Below are 17,711 nucleotides of genomic sequence, written 5' to 3' on the forward strand. Positions count from 1 at the left end.
TGACCGACCTCTCCGATCCACGGGTCACGGGGACGAAACTTTGGACGTGTTTGGAATGCGACAGCGCGCCGCAGCTCGGCTCGTCATCCGACGACGACACGTATCGTCGAAACGATAAAACGATTTTCGATACGCGTTGCGACATATTTGCATGCCGAGTTCGAAGAATCGATAAAAAGCTCTCATTTTTCCAAAGACAACATTGTTGTCCAACTCTGCAGGAACCACCCAAATTCTTCATCGATTTCCTTTTTAATTTTCTAGATCTACATCTACATATACAGCACCATTTATGTATATTAGATTATTCAGCCTTTCGAAGCTCGCTAACTTTAATTTTGCCTTTTTTTAGGTTTTTAGGAAGAAAATGAAAATGGAGCGAAAGTAGATATTATGTAAAATAAAACGAAAGTAACAATTGTTTGTAACGGTTACAAACTCTTACAAACATAACTCTCAAGTACCTATACCTATATTTTCGGAGCAAAAAAAAAAAAAATTGAGTCTGGGTAGCTTCTAACAGAGAATGGATTCTTCAGCAAGTTATCACGTGTAAGATAAATTATTTGCACGGATTTTGATAATTTATACTGTTTCCCCTTTATTTAAGATCAGATGTGTTTAATATATTCGGTAGATTTTCCACTTTCGTTTCGAACAATTTGAGATGACGAAGACAATGATGAAGCGATCGTTGAAATTTCGATTCGATATAAAATGTTGGCAGTCTGATTCGTTCGTGTGATTTAGGCTAAAGGCACTCGATAAGAGCATCGTACATGTATCGGATACTTGGGCGAATTGAAAATGGGATTTTTGGAAGCGAAAGTGAACCGGGACGACCTTCGAATGATCAATTTTGGAAGAAATTTGTGTCCGATTTGTTCACCTACAACCTGTAAATACTGGAAAAAAACAACAACTCGAGATAGCTTTTGTCTCCACGAACCTGATTCACTCGTGCTCGAAAATCCCTTTCTCAAGGAAATCTGAATGCTGTTTGCGGTCACGATGGAAACACGATACGACAAATTTCTCTGCCCACTGAATTTTATATTTCATTAACCACGTACTCCCGAGTGCTACAATCGATCGTTATCCGCGCACAAGTGTCGACGAGTCACGCTAAGATCGATTACAAGTTAATCTAAATCGAAGTGTTACGCTCGGAGTATTTCGAAGAACAATCATATTCGTTATTTTTCTCGTGCGTGGCTTTTTTCTGCTTTCATGGCGGTTGTGCGTATACGAGGATATCCGTTTAGCTTGGACCCCTAACAATTGAACGATAGTTGAGGTTTCTTTATGTAGAAAATTTGTTTAAATATAAATAATTGATTCTATCATAGCAGTATACGATTCATTCCTGTTCTGCATTAATATGACTAACAACAAGTGTGGATTAAGAGTGGAAACTTGACAAACTTGTATAAAATTTCTTTCTTTTATCTTTATTCTAAGTTACCTAGAAATTTCTACAGATTAGCCATAGAATATATAAAAATCCAGTTTCGAGTCCCACAATACTGCTAGTTTAAGCATAATTGCTCGAAGAGCTGAAATTTTACGAAAATCTAAAATGAAAATCAATTTTTATTCATCTCCAAACCAAACAGACACCTTAATTTCTCACGTTGATATCGCAGCGCGAGGATTAACGAGAATCTTTGATCACAAAGTCTTGTTACGATTTCTAAATCAGGCAGCGATCGTTCGCATAGGCATCGTTTTAGCTCCTAGATGTGTTCCCTGTTAGATTAGGCCACTAAGTTTTCCGCGGGTCACCATGATTATCGACTCGACTCGACTCGACTCGATTCGAACTGACACCTCGTTTACCTCCGGCTAGTACGTGTTTCCGGCTACCTGATCTAATTCTACTCGGTACCGGGGGGGGGGGGGGGGTGTTATTATATACGTTTTGCTCCTGTGTCGTCTATTTACATCGTTAGCTACGGTCTCACGCCTTCGTTTCCAGCGAGATTTGTGCGTAATGGCGGATAATAAATACGTGTGGAAGCGATAGGCGAAGACGGGTTATACGTATTATCTGGGAGTCGTAAGTGGCAGGACTCGGTTTCCTGATCGAACAGATTCGAGACACGATTCTTCAAAGATTGATAACGGTGGATGTACAATGACGAGGTTGCTTCGATGCGAGACATTTTGTCGTTGAATCGCGATCACGTTTTATCAGTTGGAATCGTTCGGTGGCAACGGCGCGATTCCCACCACTTGGACACCCGCTCCAAGCCCATTCTTATGTACAAGATCTAATGGAAGTTAGACGAAGCTAGATGTGTAACAAAGGGCGAGAGATAACGCGCTACACGAAGATAGCCAAAAACGAATATTTCCTCGCCGATCTTAAGACTTTGTCAAAGGATTGCTAGATTGCTGTTCGATCCTAACCTCGGTTGCTGAGCTCTGCTTGTCATTGACGCGATCCACGGTGATGAACGGTGTCACTGGAGGTGTCGTAGGTGTCTTGCCCTGAGGTACCACCACCTTTTCGCATATTTCCACCACCGTCCGGCGTCTTTCAGCGGCCAGTGTCTCTTCAGTCACCGTCACCTGATGTTTCGTGCTGGACGCGAGGAAGGGAACATGCTTCGCGGAGGACGATTGCTCTAGATCGGAGGAAGGGGAGGCGAGTATACAAGTGGTTGATGGAATATTGGTTGGGATCGTACCGCTGCAGGTAACGGGAATCGGTATTTCTGACGCCTTTGAGAATTGCGGCCAACACGTCTGACTAGTTGGACTCTTGCCGATCGACGTTCTCGTCTTGAGGGCTGGCGTCTTGGGTGAGGAAGGCGAGACAGGTGAGCTAAGGGAAGACGTGGAACTGGTCGGGGACGATTTCGTGCCTATCGCCTTACGAGGAAGCGGAGTGGGAATTTTCGATGCTGACCGTGGAGACGTGACTGGTGTGGTCTTTGTCGTCTCTTTCGAAGAACCGTTAAAGGCTGAGGTAGCGTTAGAGTCTAGTTGAAGGGTCGTTGGAACGACTGCTGCCCTGGCAGCTGACGCAGCAGGACAATCGTCAACGAAGGTAGAGTCTGATAGCGTCGAAGACGGGTTCGTCGTTTCGATCGAGTCCTCTTTCAAGAGGCTTTGTTCGTCGGTACCGCAGCCAGGATACTCCTCTGCGAATAGTTTGGAGATCGATTCTACTTTCGTTTCCTTACCAGATAGAAAGTCTGTTTTGGATTGGACAAGCTCTTTGGGTACAGGTACCTTTGGTTTGGGAAGCGTTTCCGGAGGAGTTCGTCGCGGAGGTACTTTAGGACTTTGATAAACGATCGGGCGATACGTGACAGGACAGGAACGGAGTGTACTCGAGTTAGTAACCTCTATGTGTGCCTGCGATTGTGATTTGTTAGTTGACAGTTTCCCAGAAGTGTCAGCAGTACCCTAGAGAACCAAAGAGTTATAGATCGTATAACCTGACGTCCCGTAACCGAAGAATAAGAATAGGATTAGAATTGAAACTAGCGGTTGTTAAACAAATATCGGAGGCACAGTCGTAGAGTAATAATTCAACTCAATTCAACGACGTATTCAACGACCGTAATCCGACTTGAAATGTCACTTAATTGTTCCGTGTATTATTCGTTAGCTTCCAGCTATCCGACGGTACAGACTTACTCGACGACTGTCCATCGTACTTATGGTCAGGAGTTGAAAAAAGCTATGACATTGGTTACAGAGGGTGTTTGGTACTTGGCGGTGTAAGCGAATTTTCTCAGATCTACAGTGAGATCCGTTATAACGAGAGTGCGCCCGTACCCAGCGAAAATTTTAAGTCGATTTTCTCCAAAACAAAGCTTCTGATGAACAATTTTTATTCTATATTTTCGACGTAATTTTTCATATAGAATCGATTCCGAACACCAGTCACCGAACACCCTATAGATTGAAACGCTCGACTGTAAATCTAATAACTGCTTCAGTAAAAACCAGTTCGAAAGTTAATTTTCCAATCTTTTTTGAACCCCTGCTTATGACGTTTCGTCTGAATTAATCATCACCGATAGAAGCTATTCGAAATTGCCATTGGACAAACTGCATTCGTATGCCAGCGAAATGAGTGCACGACGACCGATCCCGAAAATGGACTTGACCGATAGCAGAACGATCATGCAAAAGCTTACCTTGTTTGCTACTACTGCTTCCTGTTGGCTACCAGAGATCGTCGAGATGTCGTTCGCGGTGGTCTGCTGTTCCGCTGGTTCCTTCGTTGTCTCGACGTCGCGAGGTTCTTGCGGTTTCTCCTCGATGACCTCTTGTCTTTCGATGATCGTGCTGGCGTGCACTATGTCCTCGTCCACGGGTTCGTCCGCTTGGCTGACGGAGCAACTAACGTCAGCCGTGTGAATACCGGAATCCTCGCGATCGGTGTCGTTGAGGAGCTCGGCGGACGAGGAGGACGCAGGGTAACGCCTGCCATAATCGAGCTCCTCTAGGCTTTGCACGCGCTCGAAAGTGTCGGGACCGCTGGATGCGTCCGCGTCCAAAGAATCCAGGCTTCTGTGGAAGGCAGCCCTGGGCACGCGATATTCCGAATCGGGCGACGAGCTCCTCTCGCTGGGAGTCGAGGTATCGATTCTATTTTCTTGATCCCGGAAGCACAAGGAATGCTTGCCAACGAAGGATCTCTTGTCGGCGGACTCGTTGCTCCTGGCCGCGTCCAGGGCACTCAAGCGATCCTTAATTGTCCTGGCGGATAGCTCGCCATTGTGCCGTGACTCGTGAGTGGTGGCTGGTGCCGATGACTCGTCGCTGCTGCTGTATTTTTCTAAGGTGGACAATCTCTGCCTGATGGGTCTGCCCGTTTCCAATTCCTCGGTGCTCAGTTTCCGATGAGCAGAACTCTTGCTCTCCCGCTCGGAAGCCTGTTTCTCCAAATGAGACAATCGTTCGCGGATCGAGCTCATATCACCCGACAGTCTGTTCAGCGCTTTGCCGGTCTTGTCGCTGTTGTCTGCGTCGTGCTTCTGCTTCTCTAGGTTCGAGAGCCTTTCCTTGATCGATTTCGTCCCGGTGAAATCGCCGGAGAGCCTGTTGTTCGTTTTGCTGTCGTTGTTCTTCTGCGACGCTTTCTCAAAGATCTCCCGCCTCTTCAAGATGTCCACTTTGACTAACGGCGCGGTGGGCTTGCCGTCGTCGTTCAAACTCGTTTTCGACGCGTTCGTCGATGACTTGGCGCTGTCGAGCTTCGCGTCCAAGCTGACCAACGATCTTCTCGGTATGTTCTGCGATACTCTCGACACGTAGCTACGAATCGCGCCCTCGTACGTGTACTCCTCCGGTTCCGGGGAGCTGGTGGTCGCTGTCGTCGCGGAGTCGTACTCCTGGTTGTTGTGATTGTGGTTGCTGTGGAATCCGTTCCCGAATGGTTTCTTCGTGATCGCTGTCGAAGTTGACATGATCGTCGTCGTCGTCGACGATGACGTCACGTCGCTACTGATCACGCTTTCGCTTGGCACGTTGTCCAAGTCCGAGTGGTTCTTCTCTATTTCGCTGTCTCGGTCGCTCTGAAAAATTCACACTTTCATTTTTCAACGATCGAAACATTGGACGATATGCTGACGAAGTATCTAGAGTGTTTTGTTATGAAAACCTACATGTTCCTTAGAGGATTTCATTATTTTTGGAACACGGGATACATGTGATTTTTGTATAATTCAGGGATTGAGCAGCAATCAAAAAGTTTGTACGCAACGTATAGATCAGCGAAGCAGGTGTTGATCTTACCAGAACGCTGTGTGTGTCATCGTGAGTGTCGCCGCTAACCGAGCTCTTTCCACTGCTGGTTCCTATACCAAGGTCGCTCAGGTCATTGGCGTCTTCCTCGTGGTACATGGCCAAGCTGATGCTTAGTTTGCGACCCCTATTGCCCCTCTCCTCCATCATTTCGGAGAAAGTCTTGCTTCGTCGACGTTGCCGATCGTGTTCCTCTAGCTCGAGTTTCTTCACCTCGACCACCCGTTCGATGATGTGCTCCTGACGCTTCCTCCGACTGCTCTTCCAGTTGTCCAAATTCTGTCGATACGATCGAAGCAACTATTAGATGCAGAATATAGTTGATAGCATAAAACACGTTTCGTTTGATCGAGAGAAACGATGAGAGATCGATATAGTCTGGTATTCGTTTGTTAGGAAATTTCATTTGTTCGTGATTTGCATTAGATCGATTTATACATGAAAAAGAAAAAAGTATTACAAGATTCGCCATCTTACCGATTGCCAATCTTCAGGATCATCGCGGACCTCTTGTTTTATCTTCTTCACTTCTTGGACCTTTTGCAACTGTTCCTGAGCTGTGCGATACAAGGAACATGGGCCAACTTTGACAAACTGAAGAGGATTGGTTGCTTGTTTAGGAGGCGTTTTCAAGGTGGTCTTTAATTTTGGTGGTTCGTGTGTGATCTGGAATTATAAACAACACGCAATTAATTTTTTATTTGTTCACACTGATACTACTACAAGGAAATGATCTTTAAAATAGAATTCAATACTTGTTGTCAATTATTTTTAAAACGAATAAGTTGCAAGTATAAAAAACGCAACGTCGAAGACAACCCTGTTCCTATTTCCTTGTCGAGAGGGGAACGTCACTCGATATGCTCTTGGGATCTGCTTACGTCGGAAATTTCTTCAACAAGGGGCTTTTGTATAACGGTACGCCATCGTTTCGACCATCGCTTCAAGAAGAATAGGTCGAACGAGGGTTATTGGTTCGCGAAAGGGTTGAAAGTATCACTACGGAGTAGAGGTGCAAGTGACGATATCATTTTTCGCTTTCTCGACAAGAAATAATATTCTTTCCACCTAGATGTACCATACATAGGTAGATGTAGGTAATAGAAATAAGTATCGAATAAAATTTGTAAATCTATTAATATCAATTATATCATTTATATTTATCCCATAGTTTCACTATAAAATTCAATATGGCGCTAAAAACATTTAATATTATTAAATGTTATTAGATACACATCCAATATAGAATTTAGCAAGAAAAGTTGCTCAAGGTACTAAGTGTCCATATATTTATAAACGAGGGTGTATCGAGGAATTCAGGAAATGACGCGCAAAATATCGAATGAAATGCACGATAAGTATGAGAATCAGGGAGACGTAAATGATAAACGGAAATACGGAGTGCATCGTGAAGAAATATAACGAACAAGAAAGAAGAAAGTAATTAGTCTCTCGTTTAACGTCAATAGCCGAGCAAAGCCGCTGTTACGGCATCGTCGGTTCACCGGAAGCGGAATCACGCTTCTGCGGTACTAACGCTTTTCAAAAGCGAATATCGTCGCGAATCACTGTGCGGTAGTTAGCGACGATTGTCGAGCGAGTCCTCGGAAAATTGCGTTTCTTTGTCCCTTTAACCTTTTCATGCGTCGCAAATCTGATAGAAGCGTCATCAATTACGCCATTGTCACAGTGGGGAGTCGCGTAAACGTAAACAACGTATAACATGTAAACTGTAAAGACATAAAAATACATAAGAATTATAAAATACCCATTAACATTTCGAAAAAACACTCACCATCCTCTCATTTCGCCGCTCCGTGGCGGCGGTTTGCGAGGCAGGCATCCTTCGTTCCTTCCTCCTTCTCTCTCGTCTTCGGGGGAGCTCCTCCTCTTCAGTGTAGCACGACTCCTCGCACGGTCGGGCCCATCCTACGCCTCGTCCCTGGAACCCACCAACAGGAAATCTTATTAACTGACGAACTAACGGGAAACGAACACTCTCTCGGTAGCGGCATCCCATAGACCCGTCGCGTCGACACGATTTTCTGAATCGTATCTGGTTCCGCGGACAGCCAGTGGAAATGTTTCGTCTATGAATAGTGCGTGATGTCGATGAAAGGAGTATCGACCGGCTATCGATGCGGAAAGCAAAACTACCACTTGGAATCAACGGTTAAAATCGATTCAAGTGTCAGGGCATTCTTCGTATAATATCCAACTGTGAAGGGTACGAGTAGATCCATGTTTAGCAAGTTAACCCTTTCAGACCTCGATTACTTTCTTTTCTTTTTCCAATGTAATTTCATTTTTAGGCTTAACTTGGACTACAATTAGTATGGACAAAAGAAAAAAGAAATCACAAATAAGGACATTCGGCCTAAACGGGAGTGTCCGTAATTTCACATTTTTTTTAAATACCAACTACTGCCTAACAATAACATTGAAAATACTTTAATGAACGCGGGAGAAAAAGTTTCTTTTAATAAGAATGCTAGAAAAGAAGCAACTGCAGTCTGCAGACGAAACGCGGAAAAGGGAAAAATATCGAGACTGCGAACAAAGACAATAGATGCGGAAAGAAGACAATTCACGATAGAAAAAATACTTGACAATGGAAACAAAAAATCGAGTATAAAAGCAAATCGTAGAACCCGGAGCGACGGGATCGGAGCAGCTAACGAGGAAGGCCGACGGAAAGGAGAATTCGCGCAAGAAGGTGAACAAATAACAGTTGTGGACTGAAAAGCGACGTAAAAATCGACGCACCGGGTATCGAATGCCGAGATCGTTAACAGCATTCGTGGAAGACCGTTGCAAAAAGTTCGCATTAAACGATAGGTACCGCAAGAAATCGTATCGCGAGGGAAAAATGATGGTGTACGAGTATGCGGATAAGAGAGAATTAAATTCCATAAAGTAAGTTTAAGAAGTATATAATGTTTCGACGATGCTCGCGAGGAGATAACGCATAGGCGAACCGAGAACCGAGAACCAAGATCGGAACAGGGAAATGGGCGTCGCGTCGTTACAGAACACTTACGGGGGAGAAAGAAACGTCGTGGAAAAGGAAGAGAAAAAGGTTGCAACCAGGACTTATTAAAACTGGTTCGGACTCTAGATAGGCGTAAAACGACATTAAAGTCTCTCTTCGATTGTGGAAAATCACGTAGCAAAACCGATCGTTTTATCGGTACAGGGAAAAAAGGGGATCGAGTCCGAACGCCTTCATTAATGAAACGATCAAGTCGCAACGTTCTACGCGATGTAATTTTCCCGTGATTGAATTAAGAGAACGATTGTTAGCGTAATTGACGTTACATCGATGCTGCGACAGATCGAGATATATATATTTCATTGGTTTTTCTTTTTGGCGAAATGAGAAGCAATATCACGTTCCGCGATATATTATGGAAATTGCGACCGTCCGTAAGTGATCAATAATCGATACCTGCCTTAATTAGAGATTAATGGTGTCTATCCGTGGATATACGTGGAAACGTGGTAAAATTTATGCGATCAAGCGAGAAAATTCATGTCTTTTAGGTGAAATAGTTTATTATTTCTTAAATGAACATCATAATTACTCAATTAATATTTCTTAAAGTTTCTGCTTTTCTTATCACAATATGTTAAACATTGTGAGAATCTTATATTTCATCATTAATCGTATCAATTTGATCGTATGAATATTTAATTAATAGTCGTGATTGAAAATTGTCAAGTTTTGCAACAGTTGCAATGTAGATGATACACTTTGGTGTCTCAACTCTCCCAAATGTTTCATACGCCGATATACATATGTATTCGTTCTGGTCTTCTTTTCGTTACGACTCTCACACATATCGTTCGACGACCAAATATTATTGCAGAGACGCTATGTTTGCACGGCGCATCCGTTGCGAAAGTTCTATTTCGAACCCGCGAACGCAGCTTTCTTGATCAGCTGGAAGCTTTTCAAGGCTGTTGATTTTGGATAGTTCATGGAAAAATTAAGCGACCGGAATTCTTTCATTTTCAACTTTTTTAATACAATATGTGCTTCTTTATGTTAATATTTAATTTAACTTGTGTTTAAACACTTTCATTTTTAATTCATCATACAAATTATTTTCTTTTACCTTGTATTCTTTATTGTTGGTATTTAGCAAAATATATTACAATAATACCAACTCTTTAACAACCCAGTATACACTTATTAGTTATAAAATTCTCGTACCAGTAAATGTAAGGCGCAATGAAAAACAGATCGAACACCGTCGATTAAGTTTGTCTAACCTATTGCGTAATATTGTTTGCAAGAACGCAAGGAAAGTCGTTTGAGTAACATTAACGATATAATTTATGCTCTGGTCCCAGAGCACATATTAAGGCACACTGATTACTTTGTAAGGGGAAAAGTGTTTAAAATTAGAAAAATGATTGATCGATATCTTCTAAGAGCCAGGAAATTAAAGAAACCTCTGAAGGATAGCATGGATAATCGATAATCGCTTTCAACCTCGGTAATCGTTGAGAACGAGAATATGCAAAATCATGTATATAACCGTACGAGTATGCGTATTCACATAGAGGAGTGGTCATTACGAGGGAGCGAGTCGTGGGAACGAAAAAATGTCACCACACCCTTACTTCTTCAGGGATCACTTTCATATTTACACGATAAAACATATTTCCATTTTCATCTAACGTTTCGCTCCAAAATCGTGAACGTATGTAATACACTAAAGCGAAGCTAATTTTGGACACTTGAATCCGTGATAATAATACCTTCCATCGCCAGGTTCAAAGAACTAACGACGTTTTAAATCAATCTCAAACGCGATATTCTACTTGAATATTTCAGCAACCTACCCAGAACACGCGCATCGTAAGATAAATTTTCGTTTCTCAAAATCGAATCAAAGGAAACGCTAAATTCTACGAATAATTATTATTGAAACGCACATGGCAAAATCTATGCGTCACCTGTGCGTTCTCTTTCATGAAAATAGTATGTCAGAACTAATTTATTTTTACTCTTTAAGCATCAGAAATGAGTGTAACCTAATTTTGCTCGCAAACTGATTTCTTACAGTATTTTATCTATTTAATTCATTCCGAGGAATTTGCATCTCATCCTCAAGATCGGATTATTCCAATGAACGCGCAACTCCATCGTCGGCCGATTTGCTCTTCACGATTCAATGCATCCAATTCGTTGAATGGATGGATGATTCCGTTGACCGTAAAACTTTCCAGGTATTCGCGTAGCTACTGTACCATAAAACTTTACGTAAATGCATCCATTTGTGCGTTACGATGAAACAGATACGATATTTAATTGTTTTCAAGTTCAACTTTAAATTGTTCCACATTTAATTTCACTTATTTACTATAACTGATCCTGTTTATTACAGGTGAGGTTTGAAATAATTGCGTATTTCTTCAATTTACAGAAATTATTCTGAATATATCTATACCCGGAAACATTACGATTTCAATAAATGTGTAACGGTTACTAAACGTGAATCGAAATTACCTGTGGTCGAGCATTTCGTTACCAAATGTTAATTTTCGCAGTCGATAAATGGATACAATTCCATTTGTTTTTTCCACGGGGAATTGCCAGTTTATCGGTTCTACTACAATTACTGAAACATCCTGTTGTATAGTAACATCTAGGGGGCGAGCAGAGGAAGCTGAAGAATCGACGACAGCTTTAACCATGATTCCGACACGCTCTGGATCCTCTGGCTGGATCATGTACCGAGGCAGAATCGAAGAGAACGATCAAAGCCAACAAAAGAATGTCGACGGAAATCAGGATATCGATACCAGCACGGACACTTTGCTTTTCCAGAACCTGTACGTGTGTACTTTGATATCGTCGTAAATCTGAACCACATTCAGAGATTTTATCGATTCTAAGCCTCCGCGTGTAATCGTTAAGGCTTATCTGTTTTGTGCACCAATTTCTACGGTGTTAATTAGCTCCGCTAATTTTGCGCTGTGTCGCTTCCCGAAAGTTATATTTCCTATTGCAGGCTCTTGTCGATTCCCTCCAACGATCACAGAACTCTGCACTACTTGAGCCAATTGCTTGACCTATGTCTCGCGTAAGAGTTCTTGTACATGACAATTTTCAACAAATAAATTCAAATGTATCATATACATTAAGAGAGGCCTGAAGAGTATAAAGTTACCTCGTTACATATTTATGATCTCGAATGACTTTGCGTGACAGGACACTGAACCCGTCTTGAAAGCGTCTGTCAGTTTATGAGATAAAAAATAATATGCTTCGCTTAATAGAAACGAGATTGACCTTGTGACATCCTCGACGTCTCTCTTTTCTTTTTTTAAAAAATTTCAAAAGCCTTTGTCAAATGCTTTCTACCGTTATATCCAGTGACATGGACCAAAGAGATTCATCTGAAATATTCATTTCCTAATTACAGTTAAAAATGTTTATCGCTGCTTCAGTTCATCTTGTTTCCTTTTGGCTTAAATTGAGTTTACTTCCATCTTACGTTATATCTTGGAATCATTTATCTTTCGTAAAATATTTCATAAATTTGCATAAATTGATAGGTTCGCTCGATGGAAGAGCGGAATTCGGAATTGGTGGGCATCGAGGTAAACGCATCGTGACAGCTTCGGCTCGACAGTTCCTACTTGGTGAAAGCCAGGCACGTTTGTTTCTTCTGGCAGGACTGATCTGCATGTCAAAGAAGGGAAGGCTGCAGGAGTAGCATATTGACACAAGAGGCCTCAAGGAGGTCCAAGGCCGGTTTTACTTGCCTCGGAGGGATTCCTGAGGAGTGACTCGTCCGAGAACACGTTCTTCCGCGAGCGTGGAGCCGGAATGTCAGGTACAACGTGCTCGTAAACGAGTCACGGAAAAGCGATCCGCGACGGGCTTCGTATAACTGTCTCTCTTTTTGCGACATTTTCGCGTATCTGCAACGCGTATCGTACGGGGCCCGACACGACGCGACGTCGGGTTAGCGCAACTCTATGTCTATCTTAGGGTTCGTCCACTGGTGTTGTTGGCGTAGACTTGATCAGTAACATAGAACCCAAGAGCAACATTCGTTGCAATTGCTCGAGAATTTTACGTGGACTCGAAATAATTGCATCGATGAAATGTAAAAATGGACTGGGCTTGTCTTTCCATTCTCTTTTTTGTCGGCTCATGATGGGTTCGTTAGAATAAGAAAACCGCACCTTGGTACAAATAACCAGTTATTTGGCGGCTGTTGGTTGTTTCGCGAAACCATCCATCACCTACGGGTGGGATCAGGTTCGGCCTCCAGACCCAGGTACTGCTCGCGGATTAAACAAAAGGATTAATGTACGCCTCTGTTTATATATATCTCAACACTTACCAACTTCAACGAATAATTAATATACACCGTAAATAATTATTATTATAAAATGTGTTATTCCTCTTTTTTATTATGGAAAGTTGTAAAGATACTATTAAATAATGAGTTGATGTGTATTGTAAGCTTTCGGAATAAACAGAGACTCCTTTTTCTTGAAATAAACAATCAGAACCTATCCAAGGATTGATCGAAAACATCGAACGTGAATAATGAATGGTTTCTTACATTCGATAATTATTACGAGTACTACTTTTAATCATTTTAACGATCATATGTATCACCTTCTGAAACAAGAAGAAAGTAGTTTCACCCTAAATTCACAATGGCAGAGGAGGAAACCGTGCCATATTTAGAATAATTTTATTAAGAAATGTGCAAGTAACGGCAGATCGTAACTATTTCTTCTCGAATAACTTTTCCTAATTTCTGTCCTCAAAGAAAATGCAGACGATACTTTGCATACCTTCGCGTAAACTGGTTAGAATTTAAAAAGACTAGCATTACCTTGATCCGGATAACCAATGAGAAACCATATTCGTATTTAATAACGAGCACGTACACGGAATTTGAACGACTAACCTGATTACCTTCTACGTCTACTGGCCGACATTATTCATGCACGAATAGCTTGACGAAGTCACAGTCAGGATTTCGTCTCGCTTCGCGTGAAAACTCGATCAAACGGCAGATGCGGACGAAAACGCGATTCGCTCGATAGCTATTAAAATGAACCCTCCAAATAGTCGTTCAAGTTTTTCATCGACCCTTACCTTAGCCGCGCTCGTGATGGAAAGCAGCCTCGATATCTCCATTTTATTCAAAGATGAACAAATTTCTTATGCAGATACAAAATATCTGATAATGAATGACATTAAACAGTTGAAATATTTTTTTAAATGTTCAATATCTCTGTCTGTCTTGTGTTCGAAGCGTAGAATGAACATTAAGCATTAACACAATCTTGAATTTGTTTCTATAAACAAAAATAAGAAAAATTCTTATTCTGTGAAAATACGGACAAATAAATATGCACATTTTGAACAAGCTGCTATTAATGGTGTTTGAGTGAAAAATTCAGAGAGAGACACTTTTTATCAGCGTTCTGGAGTGGAAGATTCGCATAACTCGAAGAGGGATGACGATGGAAATACGAACCGTGCAACTTTAAAAATAGAAAGAATTGAGGGGTCCGAGGTCGTAAACACAATTTCATCGGATTCGTTAGATCTCGACGAGGTGTTAATGTCGTTTCCAGCAACCCCGGCGAACCGCGCCTAAGAAGATTACGCAGATTTGCGTTAACATTTCGATATTAATGGTTGCGCGCGATATCGCGGCTGGAGGGTGGACGCCGGCGCCGCAGCGCCGCCGTGGTGTTAAGAAGATAAAAGGGAGGAGGGCAGGGATCTTAACTCATGCCTAAACACGAAAGCCACACCACGTCGACTTAGCACGAGTTATAACGTTCCGCGCGTACTTTGCACCGCGACGTTTTAAATTGCAGTTCAATGCACATGATGCAGTTGCAACATCTATTCTGACGTGCCAATTAAAAGACATTAAAGTTTCTCGATAAAGTGTGTTCGATAGAGATAGAGGGTATGTCAAACATTGTAATTTCTTAATCATATAATCTTTATTGCCCAAGTATCACTTCGTTACTTCTGTTAAATATCAATCTCTCCTAATGGAATCGCGATATAAAATTTGATTAAGAGATGAAAGCAGAGTGTAATGGCTACTTTTTATTTCTTCTATATCATGCGAATATTAAACAGCGTTATTAATATCATAAAGTGTGACACTGTTCGTGAAAGCGATCGTATCGAATCGATCAACATTAAAAACGGTATAAATATGACCGAGTATACTTGTAATTGCTACGTAGGTAACCTTAATTACAGCTTCAGCCATCTATCTCATGTTATGATCATTATTTATACAAGCTCAACGGTACTAAGTAGTATTACGATCGCTAGATGGGTCATGCGCCACTGGCACTTTTACCAACAACAACAACAACATTAATTTTTGAAACGTTAGAAAATTTGTAATTGAATAGTATGTTTGCAGTATCGTGCGCAAATCGTATACGAACAGTTGCTTAAAAGAAAGTTCATTTTACAGGATTTCTCAAGATCAATCAAGGCCAATCGTTAGATGCTTTCAATCGGTATACAAATAATATTTCTAAACAATTTCGAAGCAAGCAACAACTGAACGATCGAATGTATACATATATTTGAAATTGAATTAATTCACTTTTGAATAAACCATCGAACGACGCATTCCAATTGTTTCCATTGACAGAATGATAGCAAGCTTTGAACCGAGTGACAAAACAAGATCGTTATCCTACTGTTCGATCATTCCATCACTTTCGATCGCGATACCCTCCCGTTTATCGCTACAGTCATTGACTTGAGAACAACGATCCTTCGGGACTTTTTCTACTTTACTGATTGATGAACGCGTATAGTTGCTAGTACGTATTACGCTCTAACTGTTAATCCACGGAAAGCGTCGTTACACGCTTGTTCATGAATTAATGTTATTTCCATTTGGATAACGAGGCTTGCGTGCGGAGCCACAGTCATTGAACATGATAAATGACATATACGTAAAAACAACCGGGTGAATCTTACGTGCCGAATCGTAATGACTGACAATTTTAGCATTTTTTGTGCTCCAAGTAACGTTACAAGCAATTATGAATACTCTATGACAAAGTTCTTCCAGTGTTTTTGCTTCAATCTTCCATTCCACTAGGCTACGCAACAATTGCTATTTGAACGAAGCAAAAGTTAGATAGGCATTCATGCTTTTCATCGCATATAGAGTTTTTTTTATACGTTTCGTTCTCTTTTCGATTGCTCTACCACTGTTATTTATTACAATAAAACAAGTACATATCTCTTTAATTACCAACAAAGTACACCCTTTGCCTACAACAGATCAGACAAATCGTATTTCTAAGTAACCTAAAATTACCACAAGTTTTATTATTTTTAAGCAGACTAAACTCGGATGATTCGATACTGCATTACGATCAAACAGGAAACAATACGTTCGCGGTTGGTGTTTGTGTTCACCATTCGACGATTGGTAGTTTATCGAATAACGCCTCAGTTCTAACTACTTTTTAATTCGCGAAATTGCGTTAAAATAACAGTATTCCGCGCATACAGCAAGGTAACGCAACTCGCTCGTTGTTTTAACGGTAGTCGAGTTATCGTTCCGCCGCGCCGTCTTTCAATCTCGGGCTTCGGTATCGTTCCGCGTTCCTAATCGCAAGAATCTCGATACCGTCGCGTCGGCGTCGGCCGGCTATCCATTTAATTCCTGTGTGAACCCTTTTACATTATGAATTCATCGTCATCATCCCTACTTTCAGATTAAACGGCTCGACGAGCGGTTACGAACGCGGCTGGAAAGTCTCTTTCGAATTCGCAGAATTCAAGGACTGGAGCATTATTGCGTGCTCGGGCAGGAAATTGGAAATCGAGGAAACTTCCGGGGAGAAATGTGCAAAAAAAAAATATATGGGAAGTAGAGCTATAATTTGAACATAAACTGAAGCGTGACGATGCACTGTAGGGGTAAGTAAATGTGTCATAGAAATTGGCGAAATTATTTTCACTGAAGAAATAACATGTTCTTTTGAGACGTATTATGCCGTTAATTTAAAAATAGTAGTTGGCTACGTGGAGATCTGATTATTTCAATTTCAATCGAGTATACATCACGTACCGCTAATTCGATGATTGCGATTCGAGGCGTGGTTGATTCAGCTGTTGGTTTTCTTCGGAATATTTTCGTTAATTCTTTCTTGTAGAATTCATCGAGTTCCTTGTGTTTGATTCAAGTTGCCACTCACCTGGAACAGAAAATAATCCAAAAATATTAGTAACGAGCGATTAATATAAATTAAATGTACTTTGTATACATTATTATTTTAAATTGGTTGATTCAGTTATGGCAAAGAGATTATTATTATTATATCTGAAACTAATGGATCAAGAAAATAGTAAAAGTTGCATCAAGTGGACCCCAAAGCAATCCAGAGCTTCAGAAACAATAAAAACAAATCCCAAATAGACCTTTATAGAATCAGCAAAAAAGATTTCGATGCACCAGGAGTTTGTCTTCTCTGAAAACATGGTACGCATTACTTGGTGGCACGAAGATTCATGGCTGAAAGGATCTCGTGATCCTTCGTTTCCAAAGAGGATCCCGACGCAACAAAGACTCGCAAGTCGCAATTAAGGTTCATCGAACGAGCGACGTACGAAGAAGGCGGCGAGGGTGTAATAAAAACGCAGGAATGAAGATAAAGGAATTTCTGGCGATTGGGTCGTGACCCCATGGGCCCCACGATGAACCCTCGATATACGGGCCGGCGCTGCCATATTGCACACGTACTGTGCATTAAGATACGCCACGAATCGAGAGAAACGACGGGAAAGGGGAAGCGAGACGCGGAATCCCACCAGGATTCGTAGACGACGCAACGCGGTGAGACAAGAAAAACGAGCAAGGAGGTTCCATTCGATTTTTTCCATTGAGATATCCTAG

At 41.5% G+C, this 17,711-nt stretch overlaps 1 protein-coding gene across 6 annotated transcripts in view; it reads right to left on the reverse strand.

The window, feature by feature from the left end:
- LOC128890785 (serine-rich adhesin for platelets) overlaps nt 1–17,711 on the reverse strand; it is a 133,110-nt gene that overhangs the window by 15,715 nt on the left and 99,684 nt on the right. For 3 of the 6 annotated variants that reach the window (XM_054149629.1, XM_054149631.1, XM_054149628.1), the window contains exons 2-7: nt 16,887–17,013; nt 7,565–7,711; nt 6,247–6,435; nt 5,761–6,048; nt 4,158–5,540; nt 2,413–3,417 (exon numbers count right to left, since the gene is read on the reverse strand). In XM_054149629.1, coding sequence (XP_054005604.1) covers nt 2,413–3,417; nt 4,158–5,540; nt 5,761–6,048; nt 6,247–6,435; nt 7,565–7,612 — 2,913 coding nt within the window. In that variant the 5' untranslated portion in view covers nt 7,613–7,711; nt 16,887–17,013. The remainder of the gene's footprint in view (nt 1–2,412; nt 3,418–4,157; nt 5,541–5,760; nt 6,049–6,246; nt 6,436–7,564; nt 7,712–16,886; nt 17,014–17,711) is intronic. The other 3 variants (XM_054149633.1, XM_054149632.1, XM_054149630.1) reach the window with 2 other exon arrangements.

This window comes from Hylaeus anthracinus, unplaced genomic scaffold (genome assembly GCF_026225885.1).
Source record: "Hylaeus anthracinus isolate JK02 unplaced genomic scaffold, UHH_iyHylAnth1.0_haploid 12001, whole genome shotgun sequence".
Classification (NCBI taxonomy): domain Eukaryota; kingdom Metazoa; phylum Arthropoda; class Insecta; order Hymenoptera; family Colletidae; genus Hylaeus; species Hylaeus anthracinus.